Source organism: Drosophila persimilis, unplaced genomic scaffold (genome assembly GCF_003286085.1).
Source record: "Drosophila persimilis strain 14011-0111.01,24,50 unplaced genomic scaffold, DperRS2 tig00003933-arrow-pilon, whole genome shotgun sequence".
NCBI lineage: Eukaryota > Metazoa > Arthropoda > Insecta > Diptera > Drosophilidae > Drosophila > Drosophila persimilis.
The window spans coordinates 527,891-549,621 of NW_020825706.1; the positions used below are offsets into that span (position 1 = coordinate 527,891).

Genomic DNA, 21,731 nt, shown 5'->3' on the forward strand with positions numbered 1-21,731 from the left:
GCGTGCGTTAGGGTACAAAATAAATGACAGAAACCGAAAACAGAGACAGAAACAGAAACAGAGAAACAGAAACGTGGCGTCACGTACGTGGCTGTCTGTCGGCCTTAACATACTGCTCCAGTGCTGAAATTCAAATGCATATTGATTCTGCGGTCCATCAGCTGGCACTTCACGCTGCTGCCCAACAAGTGCCACAATCATGATGCGCATCGTGCCACCTGGAACCAAGGAACCAAAAGCAAGCTAAACACATCCCAGGAAAATAGACAAAACCTGGGGATAAATTTACATATTCTCCTCTAGTCTTTGGGATTTCCTCCCTTCTTACCATTTCTTGTCTCGTTTTGGCCTCTTTTTGTTGGCCATTTGTGCACCTTAGTGGCATGCGGGAACGGGCTCCTAATGACACCCCATGCATGTGAATTTGGGAAAATGAAAGTCCAAGGCTCTGCCTGCCATTGAATGGAAATCAAAGCCCAAAAACCCAATGGACAAGGGGGGGATTCCGGACATTGCCTGAGGTTTTTCCAGAGTGTATCAATGTGGCTTTGGGCCTATTGTTTTTTCATGCAGGCCAGGGCTAATAATCTTCTGGCCAACAATAAACTGATTTTCTGACAGAATTTATCTTTAATTTACAAACTAAATTCCCTTTAGTGAGGTTTAACTTTGTTGCCTTTCACTTAATTGCTTTTCGAGCACTTTCCGGACAGAAAATGCGTGAATTTGTTGCTTCTCTCAAACATTCGAGGGGCAAATACCCTTTAAATCGGTTAGAAATCGGTCATTAGGTGGTGCATACATAATTCTGTGTAATCTAAGAGCAATATCCTAAGCCTTGTGGCACACAGGAGTCTTCTTTTGGGACAGTTCTGATGGGGACAGGTGTCCTATCGCTTTGAGAGTTGATAGAATGTTGGATAGATAACAGATAGAGACGATAACAGAGGTTCGAGACCTAAGATATTGAAAAGATATATATGAATAGGAAATACAGGATATTATACCCTTTTACCCAACGATTAAAGGGGCAGAACAAATTTGCATGCCACAAAAGAGCCCTAGGGCCCGAGAGCCACAGAGACAGCAACAGAGACACTAACAAAACAAAAATTTCGAATTTCCATTCCTAAATCCTGAATCCTAAATCCTAAATCCTGCGTCCTGTATCGTGCATCGTGCGTTTCAATAAATCAAAAATCTGCTGCGATGGCAGGAGTTGCAGCATTCCAAGCCGAAGCCTTCTGCCACTGCTGCCAGATCCGACTCCAGTGTCGTCTCCTGCTGCTGCTACAATCCCCACTGCTGCACCAAATCCAGCTTTCGCAGAGTCCTTACTCCTGCTCCTGCTCCTGCTGCTTCAGATCCTTTGCTCTCACCCCAGATTTGCCACCATTCAGTAAGAATACAAGAGAAACGCATTGGCCATGCAAACACTGCTGCTGATTGTGTAAACAGAAGTGAGAACCCTCCACAGAGAAACACACAGAGAGAAAGAGAGAGAGAGAGAGAGAAGAGATGGAGGGAAAATGAGGAGAAGAGCTCTCGCTTCCAACGACAATGAAATTGAATTTCAATGCCATCCTCCTTCTGCTGCCTTGTTGTGGCGTGTGTGTCAGCCTTGGCAATAATTGTTCAGCCTCTCAGCGTGTTGCATATACATAAGTACTTGTGGCTGCCACAAGAGCTCACTCTCCGCCTCTCCGACTCTCCTATATTTGCCATTGCATTGTTATGGGCACCAACGCGACGGCATCTTTTTACAATACCTCTGCTCCACCAATTGTTACACCAACACCAACACCAACATCATGGAAACCATTATCGCCGAACAGCAGCGGCGGCATTGAGTGTCCCCAAGCCGCACGTCGTTCTCCCAATCTTTGGGTCCCCAATTCCCATTTGCAGTTGCCATTGCATTTGGCATACGTGTAAATCGTAAATTTCCGTACACAAAACGAATGGCAACCGCCAGGCCGGAGACAGGAGGACAACAGCAGCAGAGTCCTGCTGGGGGAACAAGGATCCAGAGCTCCAAGCACAGGGCAATACCTCAATGCGAGGACCAGCGACGGCGACAAAACAAAAGTCGCTTCCTGGTTAATGGAATACATATCCGAGTGGACCATCATTCCTTCCCCACTCGGTATTGTCCAACATTTTGTGGCTATTTATGGGTGCAACCTTATGGCTGAAAATTGAAACCAAAAGAACGGAATGGTAGGGAGATTCAAGGCACAATTTTAATAAATATTTATGGTATTGAAATCGACAGAGGGATTCTTTAAGTAAGATATTCTATCTGTAGATGCAGAAATTGAATTGTATTTCAATGTGAACAGGTGCCAAATAGGGCTGAGCCCTAAAAATCTATGATCTTCTCAATATATGTTCTACATTTCGGTAGAATATTGATCGATCATTGATCACTGGATGCCTGAACAGGACTGAAAGATCTATCCTGAAGACTTTCATTGAAATGGATTGATGTTGAAAACAATTGAATGGAAAACTCAAAAGGGTTATTCGAATTTTATTTGACTACTGGAAGACGTGCCTTTTTTTCAATATACCTCATTCTTTGCTTACAAATTTCCACGGAAAACCAATTTCCCAGGAGTTTGCTCCCACTATTCGCTCATAAATTTTGTATCGTTTTGCATATTTTGTGAGATTGGATGTTGACCAGCTGTGCGCTTTCCAGGGGGGGGTAGGGAGCGGTAGGGAGCCCCATTCATTCTCCTGCTCGCCTCAATCCTGGCATCCGCGATTGAAGTAAGAAGGAAATGCGAGACATGGAATCTTTTATGACATCCACTGGAGTTAATGCCGTCTCCTGTGGATCTAGTGGCTGCAGGATGCTGCCTCTCATTGTCAACGGTGTATAATTTTCACACTTCAGCTGCAGATGCGAATGCGGATGCGGATGCGGATACTGGGGATGCGAATGGAGGGAGGAGGAAGGGCCACCCCATCATGGCTGATTTGATTGCACTGCGCTCAGGGTTCGTTGGGTTTCCTCTCTCTCCCTCTGTCGTCTTTTGTTGTCTTCGGTTGGTTTTCTTTTGCCCTCCAGCGTTTTGATTATGCAGCAGCAGCATTTTTGCATCATAATATTCATAAATATTTATGAGGCAAGTTGTCTAAACATGAAATGGACATGAAATACTGCTTCCGCCAGGGCAGCATCCATTTCGCATGCATTCAAACCAAAGCCGATATCAAATACAATCTCGGACGGGAATAAAATTTCTTTGGCCAGGCAAATGAAGCATCGCATCAAGTGCCCCCCCTCCTCCTATCACTGGCGAAAATTGATTGCTATTGAAATTGCATTTAAACGAACAATTTTCATACTCGAAAACATTTTCCTGCATGCAGCAACAGTTTTTCCAACTAAAACTAGCCTCTTCGGTTATTTTGTCACTTTGTTTTCATATTAAATTTATTTTGGGCAAAACCCCCTGCTCTCTCCCCTGAAAAGATATTCGATTTTCCACCGATAAAATATGCTTTGATTTGCAGACATTTAGTTGGCCGTTAGTTTTCCCTCTAACCTGCCAGAAAAAACAAACTTTTGACCAACAGAATGGCAATTCGATTAGTTTGGGAATAAGTTTGATTTTCTATATATTTTTCACTGCTCGCTCGCTATGATATGTCACCGCACAAAAACTTTTGCAACAACTTTGATGAAGAAAATTTTTGCGTATTATTTGGAAATGTTGAGTGCACTTTTTAAGGAAGCCCCGAGGGGGGGGAACGGACCGGCAGTGATACGATGTGACAGGCCGAATAATTGATGCCAATTAGGGCGGCAGTCTAGGGGAAGTTTTGGTCTTTAAATGGAATATTTATTATTAATTTTTCCGGATATGCCCAAAAGTATGCAACATTTTTTAACACCAGACTATTTCCTGAAAAACTAGATATGTCCAAAAGTATGCAACGTTTTTGCCCCCGCTTTTAGACTGAAAATCCTGCCAAATACCTTTAAAATTCCGTTCTCTCTTTAAATGCCACAGTCCTCCCGTCCATTATCAAGTCAAGGCAATAAACTCCATTAATATGCAGTTCAAATCTGTGTGCGCTTGTGCCACATTGCGTATACTTGTTGGGCTGTCAGAAAGTGTTGCATACTTTCGGGCATGCCATGAAATCCAAGCTTAATATTAGCTGACGCTTGTGCGATGCATGCAGCAAGCAAACAACAAAACAGGAGCAAAAGCAGTAGCAGCAGCATGTTCTTGCCTCGAAATATCTTGGAATCCTTGGCCGAAGAGTTCAGTTGAGAGTTTTGTTTTCTGCAACTGCTTTTCGGGGACTGTCGGAAACTTGTCTACGCTTCTGACTGGCTTTCTATGCAGCACAAAGCACCGAACAACAACAACAGCAGCAACAATGGTCTCATTTTCCACGCACTTCATTTGTGCCGCATGTTGCAGATTTGCTGTGGCTCAAAGTAGGAAAAGTTTTACGCAGTCGGGAAAACATAACAATGACAGCGAGCAAGGGAGTCGTGTCGGAAGAGCAATCAAAATCGCTGTCAGCACTGACTTCCTGAAAGATGTACACATAAATATACATACATATATATATATATACGGGTATTCCTCTATAGCTATATGCATATTTTATTTAGCATGGTTATTTATCATAAATTTGACTGCACAATGCTATTGCTTTTCTTCTCCTCCCTCCCCCTCCCTCTCTGTCTCGCTGGCAAGCGTCTTGATTCATAAATTATTTCATATTTCATTTCCTTTGCGTGCTGCAACACCAACAAAAATATACAAAAAAAAAACAGAGGCAAAAGAAAAAACAATAAATGCATGCCGTTGAGCATTGCGAGAAGGAAAAACTGTGCCACTGAGCAGAGCAGCAGGCAAATATATGCCGTTTGCCAGAACATCTATCTCTCAGTCTCTCTGTGGCCCACGGCAGTGCAATAAAATGCCTGCCTTCTGCCTCCACTCCCCCCTCTGCTTTGTGGCCTCTTCTTTGGGCTTCTCTCAGTGTCCAAGCATTGGCCAAAGCAAACATAATAATAATTCCAATCTGCCTGCTACTGCAACTTTAATTTTCCCGTTTCGGAATGCTTTAATACGCCCGCCACAGAAAGCATAGAAATGGCAGGCAAATCAGGGGGAAAATATGCACAGAGGAATGTCATTTGAAAAGGGAAAACTGCAGCTGAAAGGAGAAATGTCAACTGCCACAACATTTTGATTAGTTAAATGAAATATATTTCACACCATTGCAGGCCCAAATGGGTTCTAAACTGGTGCCTCGAGGCCACACGGTGGCACACTTCACCACGGATACATATCTTTTATCTTTGTTTGATATTTCCCTATGATAAGATTTTGTGTAAACATCAACAATCTCTAGAGATAAGAGTATGCGTCGGCCATATATCATGCTAATTAACTTTCTCTTTCTCTCTTTTTGTTTCTTTCAGGTAAACACATTTTGATGCCGCAACCAAAAACCATATATCTTCAGGGCTAAAGCTGCAGTGCAGTAGTATTTAAGGGCTTCTGTTACCACTGAAAATCAATCACAAATGGAAATCCACGCCTCCCTGTATCACATTTCTTTCCACGTTTTTCACTCCACATGTTCTTTTTTTTCACATAAACAAATGAGATTTATTTCCATTGAAATTCCAGCTGTTGACATTGCATTACAAAAGCTGGCGAAAAGCACTCGTAGGGATTTTGGGATTTTTTTAACTTAATGGTTTGCCAGTCCGGCAATAGATCCAAATATTATCTTTAATGCAAACACCGCCGTCGTCTCTGGTTCTCTGATATTCTTTCATGACAGTCGGTGTTAGATTTTGGATTTGTGCCGGTGGCATCAAGTACCAGACATCATAGTTGGGATTGTAGCCCAGCTTTCTTTGAACGGAATCCCTGTAAACAGATTGGCCATCAATTAGTAATCATTGTATATGGGGTCTCTGTGTGTGTGTGTATATTACGTTTGCGGATGGACTGGCGCCGCCAGGAGAACTCCAATTAATATTGTGACCAAGAGCATGTCTTTAGTGGCGGGCTGACTGATTGCGAATGTCAAGTGTTCGTGCTTTTCCCCACTTCAGTATTATTTATAAGCCACACGAGGCCGTTGCCTCGCCCTCTGCCGTGTGCCGTCTGCCGAGTGCCGAGTGCGATAAATAGGTGTGAAGTCGGAACAGAACAACAAAACAAGCAGCAGCAAAAAACCTGAAAGTTGCATGACATGCGGGTGGGGGTTGGGGCAGGCCCAGTGAAGGAAGCAACAGGCGTTGAGAGAGGTGTGCCAGGGTAATTCTTACCTGGCCAACGCTGCGTATGCTTTATATACAGCTCTCTTAGTGCCTCCAACATGTGTTTAAAGCGCAAATTCGAGCTGAAGAGCTGGAATAAATATTTCTGTGGACATTTAGATCATATTTCACAGCTTTTAGAGCCGGCAGAGGCTCTGAAATACCCTACTTTCCATCAATTTTGCCCAAATAGAACTCAAAACAAGTCTTCCAATATTCTTACAGCTCTATGTTGCCTGTACAAACACTACAAATAAACACATTATGAAGAGTGGAAATAACAGCAGCCACACAAAGGGTTCTGCCTGCTTCGAATTGGGTAAATAAATAAACAAGAGGCAACAAAAATTTGGTAGCAAACTCAAACAAGGGCCAGGCAAAGACAACAAACCATGGGCTAGTGTGTATCTGTGTGCAGCATATGAATGGGCAAACAATCGAGGGAAAATCAACAAGAATCCACGACAACAATAAGACAATTGCAGGCATGGCACACGTTTTGTTTGGATTTTTCAACGGAATGTTTACAAATATGTGATGTGTGGGTATCCAAAATGTTTGTCTATTTGGGGCCCAAGAGGGCACACAGGTGACAAGGGGTATCTGTATTTTGCTGCATTGAACAAAGGTACTCCAATCTTTGGCCCCCACTTAGGCGCATTTTCTTGCATTTTGTTAGTACAATATTTAGCTATGCAGCCACTCGAAAGGCCCATTCTTGTTGTCATTTGTCCAGATTTGTTGCAGAATATCATAATAATCCAAGCGTACAGCACACTGGCTCTCTGCTCGAAATCCTGCTATCTTGTACGGCAGTCAACACTCATACGCCTCGTTGGACGAGTTGCTGCACGAGTCGCTTCATTGTTGGCCTGGCATATTGTTTCACATTTTGAGGCAGCGCCACACACATACACCGAGAGAAAGAAGAGCCGGAGCCGCAGCCGGAGCCAGAGCCGTATCATATGTATGCAAAAACCAGGAAACGTGTCTGGCACGGAACTCCACAGAAATGCCAGAGTTTTGAGATGCCAGACGATGCCGGGTTACAAATAGTTGCATATAAAGTGCTTCAAATTTAATTAAATTATAATTGGAGACTCTGTGTGCAGCTGCTGGCCAGCCGGAGCCGCCAGACAATGTGTGCGGTTCTGTTTTCAGTTTCAATTACCAACAAAATCCCAATTAAGTTACATTCAAGCGGTCAGTTATGATAGTTGCCGTCCTGCCGCCCTGCCGCACTGCTGGCAACACTCTGTCGCACTGGGCGTATGGGTAATACGTTAAGCGCTGGCCCGCCCGAGGGTCCCAACGAGGGCACAGAACGCTTAGCAGATTAGCACCGGCATTCTTTTCCTTTTTGGGGTTTTCCTTTCCGATTAAAGTGCGAAACATTTACCAAGAACAAGGCCCTGGCCGGACCGGACAATGCCCGAAAGCCAAAATCACACACAAAAAAAAATAAAAAAGGAAATAAAGAAAACACACAAAAGGCATAAAAGCGAAAATGTTGTGACATTTCAATCAGCATTTTTCACAACACAAACAAACATAAAAGAGAAAAGAAAACGTTAAGGCAACGTTAAGGGCCTTTATAGAAAAACATTTGACCATTTTTCATGGTCGGTGCTGCCAAAACAAGTGTCAAACGAAAATTGAATTGTGGCAAAAAGATGACAAAGAAAACCTTGGAATATTCGTATTAAATTGTGGATTACGCGGCGTATGAGTAATAAAATTTTAAACAGCGGGTTTTTTGCAACATTAACTGCCGCAAAAGGGAAAACAATTATAAACACAATTTTGCGGTCGTAACCGCTAAAAAGTCGTGTTGTTTGTGGTTCAGCGTTAATTCTTGGGAATGCTATAAAAAAAAACCAGTAATATTTGTTTTCTTTGGGAAAATAGTGGCATTCTTTGGTACTACTAAACAGCGAATTGTTGGTATTTTTTGTGGGTCAGAAAACAAGGTTTCAAACAAAATAAGGGCCGCCTAAAAAGTATCTCATAACCAAAGCTTTAAGCCTAAGATTTGCGTTAAAGTAAACCAATTTAAGCTGGAAAATCCACTGACAGACAGGTAGGCAGACAGGTAGGGCTACCCTTATCCCCTGTCAGCTGAAGTGACTTGTGGTCTTTTACTGGCATTAACTTTACCTATGATTCACAGACTTCCGGTCTAGAGTCTCATGTATGTAAATCCACCGAACCCTGACCTCAGATGGAAAACTTTTAGCTGGTGCTGGAAAAAAATGGCGTTTCATTTAAATTTACGCGCCAACTTGAGTACAATAAAAGGAAATATGAAACTGTTGCCCCGACACCCCCTGCCATCCCCCCCTACTACAACATTAGCAACCTCAGCAGGAACAGCCACCCACCACCCACCAGCAGAACAGCAAGTAAAAATGTAAAGTCCAAAAGTCCACTTAACAAGAAAATTGTTTCCATGAGCTTCCTTTTTTCCTGCCTGCCCTATGCATTAAAACCATTTCCAGGCAGGCAGGCCCTCGCTTATTATTAGCTTTCACAGTGTGGGTGTCCGCGTGTGTGTGTGTGTGTGTCTGTGTGTGTGTGTGTGTCCATACAAAATACTTTGCACATTTTTATGACTGTGACAGTGCGACCAGAGCACCCACTCCTGGACTCTCCCGCCAGCCAGCCATGACCAGGGCCCTCTCTTGGTTTTCCCATTTTCCCATTATGTCACACCCCCACCCCCTCCCCTCCACCCCCACCCCCCACACTCACACTAAGAGGAAACCCAAACAATTTTCCCAAGAGTTTATGAGCGTGAAAAAATTTTTACTGGTTAGAGCTTGAAAAAGCGCAAGAATTTTTTTTTTTCCATCACTTTTTTGTTGCAAAATAAAGTCGCCATTTTTATGCAAAGAGAGAGAAAAAAAAAATAGTAATTAAAAATTGTTGCCTCAGAGCAAGAGTCAAGCATTTTCATTGGGGGGGGGAAAATCTTTAAAGCCAAAAGCAGGAGGAAAGGATTTAAGCATTCAAATGTCTCTCTTCAAATGGTTTTCCTGTTTTAAATACTTTTCTATATTCTCCAATAAGGTGGCACGTTTTGCCTATGAAAAATAACCAAACAAAAAGTCACAAAAATATGAGGCATTGGATTTATTTTGTTTTATCATTCGTTTCAGTTCATTTACTTCCGAAATCACAAAACTCGTTACCCAAAAAGATGGAGTCCAAGACTCATTTTGTGTTTGTGGTTTGGATTTTTGGGTGTTTCCTTTCGCATTAGGGGGGAGCATTCCCCCGCATCCTCCCATCCAAGACCAAGACCATATTCCCATCCTCCAGACCAAGACCATTCACCCATCCTCCCAGACCAGGACCAGGACCATTCACCGCATCCTCATCAGTTGCGCTTCATTGTGTTTTATTTGCTGGCGCTGTTATCGCATGTTAACACTTCATGTGAAATCCTAGTCCGCCAGTCACAGTCCTGATGTCCTTCCTCATCATCATTGGAATGACCTTTGTATACACATATATACATATATATATACATATATCTGTATCTGTATGTATCGCAAAGACCACGCTTAGTTAGTTTTTGCCACACGCTTTGCGTGCAAAATGTCAAAATATATTTTACTCGAATTTATGGTGGAGCCAGAGCCACGGCCAGCACTAGAGGAGCTCCTTTTTCGTCTATGCATGTGGGATTTGTGCCTTGTCTTTGGCTATTTTTAGGGATTTACACGCTTATCACCCACACACACACACACACACACTCAGGCACAGACACTCGAGAGTTCTGGCCAAAATGAAAATATTATGCTACATTTCATTAAAGGAGACCCACGACAGACCTCATCCCGAGCTTCGTTGAATGTTTTACAGCCACTTAAAATAGATTAGCTTTCAACGTTTCGGGTTCTCGACAAAAAACGTGGGACCCAAAACAAGAAGGAAAGAAAGCAAAATTTTAGATACACTTTGAAAGGCTTGAGGCAGAAGATTTCAATCAAGTTTTGTCCACAAATGATGGATTTTTTGTAGGAATTTCTATAGAAAAAACTACTATTTAATTCTTGTATTCTGCAGGGGGTTCCCTTAAATATCTCTTAAATTAAGGAACTAATTTTTGCCTTTCTGCCTTTCAAACATCCATAAAATCTCTCAATACCCACCGAAAGTGTATACAAATAGACAGCGAAAGAACAGCAAATAATATATGACAAGACCATAGCTCTTGTGGGTCCTTTGGAGGGGGGAAAGGAACTCTCTGGCTCTTTAATGGAAAATCCATTGAAAACATAAGCAACTGTCGAATGATTTAAGGCTTGAAATCACAAATAGTTAGGCGTGACAGGTCGCCAAAATGGCAACAGTTCAAAAACCCCCAAGACCCCACGCCGCCAGCTGACAATTTGATAAATGAAATGACAAAACATTTCAACGCCCAGCCACACATTTCATCAGTGTCCAATCCCCAAGGAAATGCGGAAAATATCAATGGGATGCGGAAATTACTGGTGGCAGGCCATCATAAAAGAGAGAGGGAGAGAGGGAAATCCATCTTCAATCAGAGAAGAGGGGGGGAGGACGTGTGAGTCCCAAAGCGATTAAGAGCTCGAAAGCGAAAGAAGAGGTCCTCTCAATTGGGATCTCGTTTCAGTTGATGGCCAATCCCAAAGCCGTAGCCCTGGCCTGGCCCATATTTCATTTCATTCGTCTTCAGGCTGCCTTCTTTTAGAGGGACCCCTCCCCGCCCTGCCCCCAACAAAAGGCCAAACTAAATATGCTCTTTCACTCCATGTGGCCCCATCAGGACAATCTGTGTCCTGCTGTTACGTCTGCCCCTATTTATTGTGCCTCCACACACAGAAAAAAAGGGCACAAAAATATTAGCTGCCTCTCAATCGTTCAACTAGGCAAAGACCCTCCAAAGACCTCCAAAGGGGGGCACAAAAAATGGTTTGTTTATGCAAATTTTCAATGGTTTTTGCTCTTCAAAAAAAAGATGAACGAGAGCGCCTTTTTCTTTTGCTTTTAAGCGAATTGCCTGTGAAACGGAGTTGGCAGTGGAGTTGACAGCCTATTTATGAGAGGCAGGGAGAACTATGAGATAGAGGCCAGTAATTGAAATGATTCCACGATTCAGTGGAGCTTCTTTCGAGTGGAAAATCCTTCAGGTAAGCAGCCAATGAAATATCTATACCGCCTGCCATGGACACACGGAAATTCTGGCATCCCAAAAATATCATAAGTTATGCATTTTCATTGGGAAATTTTACTGGCATTTACCCTGGAATTTTCAGCTACATATTTGTTTAAAGCGATAATCAAATGCAGAACGCCAGCCTCATTTATCACCTGTACGAGTATGTGTATGTGGGTGTGTGTGTGTGCTAGCCAGTGTTGGGTAATTTTGTATATTTCCGGACTCGAGCGGCAAAGGCTTGAAGCCTCTTTGTTTGTGTACAGAATGGAATTCTGAATAGCCAGGCTCTTTTTTCCCCACTCCCACTCTGTATCGGTAGCTGTCTGTGTGAGTATCCTGTCTGGCTGTCTTTGTATTTGTGTGTTTTTTCGTCGACCAGTTGACCATTAGAATGGCCGGCCACAGGCAGGACAGGTCCTGTGCCATCATCAAAAGCGGATGCCCCTTAACATTTATAACTGCCCGCAATGACAGCATTCTGCAAAACCATTAAATGCAGCTGAATGTTGCCTCTTGACTGTACTTTTTCGGTGCCTTAAATAGATGGCAATATTTGCAAAGAGCCCACTCCACAATGACTTCTCTGCCACAGTAAATATTGTAATAACAAATACAGTTTTATGATTCTGATGAATGATGAGAGATGAAAATATTGTGGTCGACAGTCAAGTAGGGGTTTTATGGTTTTGCTAAAGTTATTCCACAGTTAAAGGGTCATTTATGAAGTAGTTCTACAACTATCATAAAAAGTGCATGCTGTAATAATTCTGGAGATTTTGATAGCTAAAAGTCTCGGTTTTAATGGTGGAATACCATAAGAGATACCATAAATATTTCAGAGAGTGTGGAATGGGTTTAGTGATAGAGTTCTTTAGGTATATACAGCTTTATTGTTGAATTTACTTATAAATCACACTAAAAGGCTAAAATATAGTTTTAAAAGATACTTGTGAAAGGTCTCCTTCCCTTACCCTACGGGGATCTATTAGGTATTTTTCGTCTTCCTACCATTATCCACTTATCCACCATTTTTTAACGGTATTTTAGTATTTTTATATAAGAAATATCCCATATAAAATGTAAACATAGTCAACTAAGCTTTAATAGAGCCAAATATTAAAAATTCCGCTCATCCGAAAGCGCTGATTGGTGCTATAGAAGCTCAAAATCAAACATGAGTCAAATGGTTTGTGTTGCACTTTGGGAAAAGAGCAACTACTTAAAAGATCCAGGATCCAGATAGAAACCTGAAGTCCTGAAGTCCTTTCGCACATGCAAATCATGCTTCCAAATGCCATCGTTTGGAGGGAAATGGTTTGTCGGCTGAGCAAGTATAAAATATATGAAATTAGTAGGAAATATAATCTATAGATGAAAATATTTAATTGAAATATGAAATACATTTATTTTAAACACGAAAAATATTTAAATGACAGGGAAAACGACTTTATTTTTACAATGTCCACTGCCGGATTAAATTATTAAAATTTCAGTGGGTTTAATTGGCTCCTCGTCGAATGCCCATAACTTTCTAGTACTGAAAGTTGGCACAAATACGCAATACAGAGTAAATATTGGCATTAAACTTTGCGCACTCGGCTCTTAGCTGTTTCATATACGATATACATATATCTACACAGATCCTTGACTAATTGCCCCAGACGCAGCGAAACGATTCGATTTGCCTGAAAACTTTCAAGTCTTGGGCCAAAGTTTTGCCTGGCAGACACATTCACACATTGCCCCATGCCGGGTCTGCAAATAACTTTAAGGCTGTGGCAGCCACTGTTGCTGCTCCTTCTGCTGGGATGTGCCGCCTATGCTGCCCCTCAGATCCAGTTCATATCCAGGACTCGTGCGGCAGCCTGCGGAGAGAACGAGGAGATGTCCTGCCTGCCCTGCCAGCAGCCCAGCTGCACAGTGCCCAACTATGATACGGACTGCTCCAAGGACTTTATCTGCCAGCTGGGATGCGGCTGCAAGTCTGGATATGTGCGGCACGATCACACAGATCGCTGTGTGTCCATCTACGAATGCAAGAACTTTAAGTGGATCTCACAAGACCCCATCAGGGCAAGGCGACTCGTGGCTCTGAAGCGTAAACTTCGTGTCGGCAGCTGGGGACGGGGCCGACCCCTCCGCCAGTTTCCTGAATATAGAAAACTGTGAAATTGTAGTTTTATTTCTAATTTGCTTGGCATTTCGATATGGTATAACCAGTTGCCAGCGAAGCGTTAACCATGTCAGCCGTCTTTCAGTTTTCACTCTTTTCGATTCTCTTGATTTCGATGTGCATTTGGAGCTCGTTGATCGCCAGCCTCTGGGCGGAGGAAATCGATTATGCAGAGCTAAAGGAGAAAACCAGTAAGTGCAGCGCCCATATGGAACTTTAATTGTATCATTTTATGTGGTCTTCCCTGTAGTTTGCATTGACGATGGCATGGGCCACATGATGTGCTACTAGGCTTCGGAATTAATTGAAAATTTGTATGTCCTAAATAAGTAATAAACGGAATTGGGGTACTGCTTTCACAATCTCTGGGCTCTTCCATTTTATGACGCCACACGAAATTGTATCTTGGGAATTCTTTTTTCCGCAAACGAAAGTTTTATTGTTGATTTTCGCTGTACTCGAAATTTACGACGTCCCGACCCCAGTCTTGGGAGTACCTTCTTCGTGCTTCTGTGGATGGAGTTCATAAGGCATACAATCTCAAATCTGTGCACACTGACCACATAAATATTAATTTAGTCGCTGTTACTTGCGGGTGTTTTACTTTCGGTTTATTCCCGTAACATTTGTCATTTTGTTTGCCTGCACTTTGGTTTTATGAATGGAAATTACGGCTCTCTGCTTTCAGGTTTTTTTTATTGGCAGGTTTTGTTTACGTTTCACTTAAATGAGTTTTTTGTGGTTCCTTTTTTTATGGATTGTCAGGTTTAGGGATGGGCGTAAACTGTTTGTAGGGTGACTAAATGGAACTCTATTCTACCCCAAAGAACACCCTCGGTTGGAGATATATTTCCCCTCCTCTCTCCCCAGAGCAGACAATTGTTTTAAGCTTAATCCAACAGTCAATGAAATTCACATACACATCCGTTTATTCCACTAAATTAGTTAATTTCCCATTAAAATTTATATTCACATCTCCCCCTGGAACCCCCTTTATGTTTAATTCAGTGAATATTTGTGCAGCTTCATCAATTATTTGCATATTTTATGAATTTCCATCAAATGCGAAACCCGTCTGTCTCCGCCCGCCCCCAAAAGTATGCAGCACATTTTTACATTTCCGCTTTAGCAAAATCAAATTTTAATACTTCCGGCGCGCCGGAGGCTTTCCCCTGCGCCCATGTGCGCCCATAAATATCTAACGAATTTAGCACAAAATAATGATTATTATTATTATATTATTACAGCACAATGGCCACACGCTGACCAGCCGCAGCGGCGGCATGAAAAGCAATTAAATTGCCGGCAAAGTGCTCTCTTACACATACACTCTTACAAATTGTTGTTATATATATTTTTTTATTGTTGCCATCTGCTCGCCATTTGGGAGCTTCATTTTAGTTGCAGTGCCGCCGCTGAAGCAACGAAAATAAAATTAAATTACCCATTAGTGGGTGGATTTTCGTCTCATAATTTTTTGTTCTTTTTTTTTGCCACACACCAAATTGTATTTAATGCGTGTGTTTACGTGCACCATATAAATTTATTATGTTTTAATTTATTGTCGCTCTCCCTCTGTCCCCCTCTCCGTTTGTCTCTTTTGTGGAAAAGTACTGTACTTTTTAAAGCCCCATTTAGAGCACTTAAAGTGCCACCTAACTGACTTAAGAACAGAACACTAAACAACTTGACAACAATATATATCAGAAACAAATAAATCGAACTTGCCCCCGGGTGCCACTAAGGGGATTAAGGTAAAGAGCTTCGGGACAGGACGGGACAGGACAGCACAGGATACGGCTGTGCCAGCGAGATTTTTCTTACACTTTTTTTTTTCTCTGCTGATAATCGAATTGGTTCGCTGTTGTGGCTTCTCTCTGGCCGCCTGGACACAATAAATTCAAAACTTTTGCACTCCCTTCTGGTCTGGTGCAGCTCTTTGGGGCCTTACACTGAGAGAAAAGGATGAAGAATAAGCCAGGCCAAGGACTTTCTTTGCTTTAATTTCCGGTGTAATGTCTTTAATGTAATTTTAAAGCCTTGTTTGAGATCTAATTTATTTCCAAGTTGGAAAAAATCTCAAAAACTCAGTGTAACATTTTTTCATTTCTCGTTTTTCTGGCCATTTAAATGGCAAACTTTTATGGAAACAAGCTTACACGCATTTCTGCACACCCCACACACAGGGACGGGCACACGCACAAGTTGTCGGTCCAAAAAGACTTCAAGATAAGAGTGGGGAGGGTTGGGGTGTGGTGGGGGTTTTCATGGCAACCCCCCTGGTGTCCTTAATTTCTTATGGCCAACAACCATTCCGCCCGCCTGCCAATTGTTTAATGAGCTGAGTTTCTGCCTGAGTTTTCTGTCCTGTTCTGTCCTGTTCTGTTTCGGTTCTCCTGCTCCTTCCTGCTCCTCTCGTTGCGTGTTTTGCTCATTTGGTCTTCGGCTAAGCAGCGGAAATTGTCAGATAAGAGAAAATTCTCACAAAAAGTTGCTCATTTTAATCGAGAAACTTTTTGTCTAGTTTGATTGCTCAGAGAACAGAAACTATATGTATTCGAGAGAGCCGCCTTGCTGACTTGCGGACAGCTGAGGTCTTGTTTTATCTTTTCATTGACGCTCGGTTGTCAGGAAAATTCATAAATAATGATAACACCATCCACAGGAAAATGTTGCTGTGCCCCATGGCCCCTGGCCCTGGCCTGGCCTGGCCTGGCCTGGGGAAACTTATTCTAATTAGAAAGTTATGCGTGGCCGCAGCACAAGTTTTGTGTATTGGCAATTTTTGAATATTTCTGCGGGGGCCGCCGCCCCATCACAAAATAAACACAGCTGCTGGTAATGCCAGAAACTTATAAGACAGGCAGGGCAGATGTTGGAGGATTTTCTAGCGGTTTAGAAAAGTTAACAAAAGATGACAGAACTATCCGTGAATGTTTTCCCAATAAAATATCCTTTCATAACCTATCCCTTAACTGAACTTCTTCAGCAGCGTTTGTTGCAATCACTTTATTGAAAAGGCGTGGTTTTTCGGTTCAACATACGAGGATGGTGTGATAAGTACTTGGCGCCAGTATCGACAAATAGATTTACTATCGTATAGTTCATTCTTTCGGACGGTTACTGGTGAAATTTCAGCCGAATCGGACTCCAAGGTCCAAGGTCTGCAAAGTAGGCATCCGCGGCGGCGATGACCTCCTCATTCGAGTCGAATTTCTGTCCGGCGAGTGACTTTTTCACTATAAATAAATAAAAATAAATATTTTAAAATATTGGAAATACAAATTAGTCAATTTGGAGTATACGGTGGATGTGGCACCAGTGCCAAAGGGTGTCAAAGTGGAAAAAAGAAGTGGCCCTTTTTTCTTCGCCAAATGAGACGTTTTTTTCTGCAACTCGGCGTCGAATCGGTCCAATAGTTCGGTACAGTAGAGCCATCGTGTGATCGTTTTGCCCGTCTCCAAGTAGTCGATGTAGATCACACCTTGTCGTTGTGGCCATCACCTTTCCGGCCGATAAGACAGTCTTTGCCTTCTTCGGAGCACGTTCGCCGGAGAAAGTCCACTGTTTCGACTGTTCCTTAGTTTCTGGTCACAAAACTACGCAGAAACTCCTCCGGAAGTGCTCTGAAGTGGTCTCACGGTTGAATTTCTTGTCCGTATATGGTTTATTGCCATGGTTTATAGCATATCGAAGCGATAGAGTCATTAGCGATAGAGCACAAGATCGATTCAAGCCTGTATTCGAAGGCGATAGACGAGCTGCAAGAAGTGATTGATCAAGACTGAAATTAAGGGCAGGCATTGCTTGTGCCCTAATGCAAGCGAGGCTTCGACAAGAGCGCGACAGATCCAGAGACCGAGAGCGAAAGCGGGGGCGAGAGTGGAGCGAGAGCGAGAGCGGGAGCGAGTGCGAAGAAAAAAAAGAAAGACGCGAAATGAAGACAAGAAAGAGCGGCTGCCGTCGGCGAGAATATATGTAAATATACATAAGTACATACATACATACATATGTATGTATGCGGATGACAAAGTGGGCAACGCAAATAACAAACAATGTGAGATTTTACTCTACTGCTGCACCACTGGCTATAATCAAGGGATCAATTTTGAATTATTGAGCTGCTTAACGCAGCAGAGATCTTGGGAATTAATGAAACTAGAAACAATGAAACTAGAATCACTTTAAGAATCACTAGTTGGACTTTAAGCAGAACAACCATATATTCCAGTCAGACAAGTGGGAAAAATACTTTCCAGTTGGCTTTCCCTCTAGACAATATCCGGATAGTTTTTCCGTTTACCACAAGCCAATTTCCCTGCTTTTAAATTGAGTGGCCAGCCGAAAAGATGCCTGCCCTTTAATTGAGCTGCCAGCCGAAAAGTATGCTACAAGATTAATCAACTTTCTTATGCAAGGAACTACCCCCCACAACAGAAATCTCCATTACCTCCTCTGCTCTGCTCTGCTCTGGCATATTTATGGCCAGTTAATATTGAAATTCTTCAACTTAATTGTTGTGAGTGCAGTGAAAGGGGGATAAAAGCTGGTTCTCGATATTAATAAGCGTTGAGTACGTGCGTGCCATAAATAAAAGTGCACATTCCGACGGGTAAATAGAGTGAGACACGGCGTAAAAAAAAACAAGAAGCAACCTGGCGAGAGATGAGATGAGATGATGGGGAAAATGGCGATAAATGGAGGAGTTTTCCAGTAGTTGGCGCTGCCGCCCACCTGTGTCGTGTGCAAAAATATGCATTTAATCCCGATGTGCATTTAATTAATGCTGAACGTAAATACTCTCCCACAAAAAGGGAGAGAGGCTTGGCTTGGCCCTTTTTTTTGTGTTGTAAATTTGCAGCCAATAAATTCAATTTAAGGCCCAACGGTGACAGCGAAAATGAAAAATTCAATTACATTCACACCACTCAGGGGATCATTACGATGCAATGCCCTTCAGATCTCAGGAAGGGTATATCTGATGGATTGCAGCATGTATTCCATTGATTGAACGCCTGACAGTACAGGGCATATCCAAAGTCGACCAACCATTGCCTGGCATCCACTTTAATGTTTGCTCTTTGCTCTCTCTCTTTGTAACCGCAGGTATGCGCCCTATCCAAACGCGCCGTGATACTCCAGTCCTCGGATATCCTTGCCTATAATGAGCTCCCACTCCATCAGGCCAATAGCATTACCAACAACAACAACAATGCCAACAGCAACAATTTGGGAGCGCTGGGCGGCATTACGGCCATGGCCTCGAGGGCATCTGCATCCGCACCGCAGAACATCATCGCCAATGCCGGACTGAGCTACGAGGATGTGCTCAACGATGATTTCCAGTTCGATATGGATGGCCACGATGTGATGGTCTTTCTGCACATCCAGAAAACGGGCGGCACCTCCTTTGGCCGCCATTTGGTCAGGGACTTGGACCTAAAAGTGAGTCTGAAAGCCTCTAATCTGTGGCCCCTCTTCCATTAACCCTATTTTCTCGTGTCCCGTAGCGGCCCTGCGAGTGTCAGCGACAGAGAAAACGCTGCTATTGCTTCCGGCCGCATCGGAACGAGAACTGGCTCTTCTCGCGCTACTCCACGGGCTGGAAGTGCGGCCTCCACGCCGACTGGACCGAGCTGACGAGCTGCGTGGACGTGGAGCTGGACAAGAACGAGGGCGAGACGGCCAAGCGTCGGTACTTTTACATATCGCTGCTCCGTGAGCCCATCTCCCGCTACATGTCCGAGTACCGCCATGTGCGGCGCGGCGCCACCTGGAAGGGATCGCGCCACTGGTGCCTGGGGCGACAGGCCTCCGCCGCTGAGCTGCCAGCCTGCTACAAGGGCAAGGACTGGCTGGACGTCGATCTCGATCAGTTTGCCGGCTGCGAGTCGAATCTGGCGGCCAATCGGCAGACCCGCATGCTCGCGGATCTGGCCCTGGTCGGCTGCTACAACAAGTCCTCGATGCCAGCCCACGAACGGGATCGGGTGATGCTGGCCAGCGCCAAGCGCAATTTGGCTGCCATGGCCTATTTTGGACTGACTGAATATCAAAAGGTTGCCCTATCACACGCAGATCTCTGAGCCGAAGTTTAACGTTGAATGTACTCTCCCTTTCCAGATGTCCCAATATATATTTGAGGAGACCTTTAACCTGCGCTTTGCCATACCCTTTGAGCAGCACAACACTACCATTTCGGCGACAGCCGTATCCAATCTGCGAGCGGACCAGAAGCGTCGCATCGAGAAGCTCAACGGCCTGGACATAGAGCTGTATGTCTTTGCCAAGAATTTGCTGTTTCAACGGTGAGTGCCATAAATCAGAGGGGATCTTTCACAAGATAATTGGCTTATGTGCCGCTAGTATATCCTATGTCCTTCTCCATCTGTAGTCTGTAGTCTGTAGTCGTAGTTACAACACGTTTTTCTGGTCATGAAACCTGAACAGCAGAACATCAGTCCGGTTCTTTCTGCGCATCGGGATGTCGGAGCGTCTGGGCCGTAGGTCGATGACTCAGACTCCTTTTGTATCCCAAGAGGGTGCCAGGAGAACCCTTTGACATGGACGGGGCCCAGGCCCTATGGGTCTTTGCCTTTGTGTTGACATCGGTTCAGCCAAAGGTTAGGGAAATTGAATGGATCCCATGGTGGTGCCATCATTAGATCGCATTACTTTTTAGCGGCATTGCCATGAACATCGGTTATGCACGAGCAGGCCTGGGAAAATGATCTTGCAGAAGGTAGCAACACCTTCTTCAATAAAGGGAAAATCATCATTAGGCCAGAACATCATTTATATTACTTTTGGGTCTTTTGTTCAAAGACCGTATTATTGTAAAAGTGTTTTGGGTTTCAGGAAGAAGTTCCAGAACTTTAATTCTGTTTTATTCCAAGTTTAAGCAAAGTCTATCAAAATCCCCTTAGGGATGGATCCTGACTTCCTCTCGTCCGTCTCCTGCACAGCTGTGTGTGTGTATGTTTGTGTCCCACCCAGAATTCTATGCTTCCTTGATTTGGAACCCTAGAATTATCACCTTTCTGTTGCTGGAATATTCCATTGTTGGGCATTAAAGAAACAACCAGCTGAGCAGTTGGCAGTTGAGGGAAAAAGGGACGGGGACACGCCGCCTGCTTGCCACAGGATCAGCAGGATGTCATAGATGGGATCGGTGCTCGATTAGCTAACTCCCTCGCGTGATCAAGGCAAATCAATTTGCCTCTGAAGCTCTCTGGCTCTCTGTCTCATGAATTTTCCACGCAATTCAATTCCATTCAATGCGCATGGGCGCACGGCCCGCCCATTTCCCTCGTCACATTTACGCATTTTCCTTCCAATTATGCGGGCATCGGATTTCGTATCAAATTAACAAATTTATGCTGGCTGCCAGCTGTATGTAGTTCTGGCGTTGGAGCTAACGGCCATCAAGCCATAGACCAATCCTCGCTACTCCAGTATATATCCTGCAGGATCAGACAGATGGGAGTGCGAGTGCGAGTGCCTCTTCTTGCCAGACAGCGGCGGCGCACACATTTCCTATATACACTCCTGCAGGAGTAAGGGAATGCGGAACCCCTGAACTCTCGTATCTGCTGCCCCTGCCTCTGCCTTATATATATATTTACCCCCACCCGTACCCCCTGTGAACCCTCCTTGTCTTTGGACTACAATTGCAACATTTGCGCGCGCTAAAAGTAAAAAAAAAAACTACCATATTCTATAGTTCACAAATGCGATGCCGACGTCTTGACAAACACATAGATAAGGACTGCGGCGCGGCGTCTAAGGATAAGGAATTGTGGCACGAACCACCACCAAAACAAGCAGAGCGTAATAAATCTTTGGCAGGAGCCACAACGACTATGGAATACTCTTGAAAGTGCGCTGTGATATCAAGGGGAACAGGGAACGGGGTATAATATATGTATCTATAAACGGGCAAGCCACCTACGGGAGTGCGCTTAGCTTCTGAGTAAAATATGGGACAACGACGACGACCCAAAACTTTTTTATATAGTAGGGAGTTGATCTAAAACTATCACTGTTCTTGAAGG

At 43.6% G+C, this 21,731-nt stretch overlaps 3 protein-coding genes and 1 long non-coding RNA gene across 4 annotated transcripts in view; 3 read left to right on the forward strand and 1 right to left on the reverse strand.

The window, feature by feature from the left end:
• Positions 1-21,731, forward strand: part of LOC6594416 (heparan-sulfate 6-O-sulfotransferase 2) — a 107,088-nt gene that overhangs the window by 79,715 nt on the left and 5,642 nt on the right. Inside the window, exons 3-5 of the mRNA XM_002019644.2 lie at positions 18,784-19,122; positions 19,188-19,736; positions 19,801-19,985. Of these exons, the coding sequence (XP_002019680.1) occupies positions 18,784-19,122; positions 19,188-19,736; positions 19,801-19,985 (1,073 nt within the window). The remainder of the gene's footprint in view (positions 1-18,783; positions 19,123-19,187; positions 19,737-19,800; positions 19,986-21,731) is intronic.
• Positions 5,607-6,071, reverse strand: LOC113567263. The gene is made up of 2 exons (XM_026994529.1): positions 5,987-6,071; positions 5,607-5,918 (listed from the first exon to the last, which is right to left on the reverse strand). The coding sequence occupies exons 1-2, from the start codon at positions 6,043-6,045 to the stop codon at positions 5,732-5,734; spliced, it is 246 nt and encodes an 81-aa protein (XP_026850330.1). The 5' UTR covers positions 6,046-6,071; the 3' UTR covers positions 5,607-5,731.
• Positions 12,922-13,693, forward strand: LOC113567262. The gene has a single exon (XM_026994528.1). The coding sequence runs from the start codon at positions 13,251-13,253 to the stop codon at positions 13,671-13,673; it is 423 nt and encodes a 140-aa protein (XP_026850329.1). The 5' UTR covers positions 12,922-13,250; the 3' UTR covers positions 13,674-13,693.
• On the forward strand, positions 13,760-14,039 carry LOC113567264. Its single transcript, XR_003409381.1, has 2 exons — positions 13,760-13,868; positions 13,928-14,039. It is a non-coding gene; the product is annotated as an uncharacterized LOC113567264 (long non-coding RNA).

Bases quoted from the DNA above. Each gene is read 5' to 3' on its own strand.
- LOC113567263 (XM_026994529.1), bottom strand. From the start codon at position 6,045: ATGCTCTTGGTCACAATATTAATTGGAGTTCTCCTGGCGGCGCCAGTC. The intron at 5,919-5,986 runs GTAATATACACA...ATCTGTTTACAG, and splicing joins GCGCCAGTCCATCCGCAAAC to GGATTCCGTTCAAAGAAAGC.
- LOC113567262 (XM_026994528.1), top strand. From the start codon at position 13,251: ATGCCGGGTCTGCAAATAACTTTAAGGCTGTGGCAGCCACTGTTGCTG.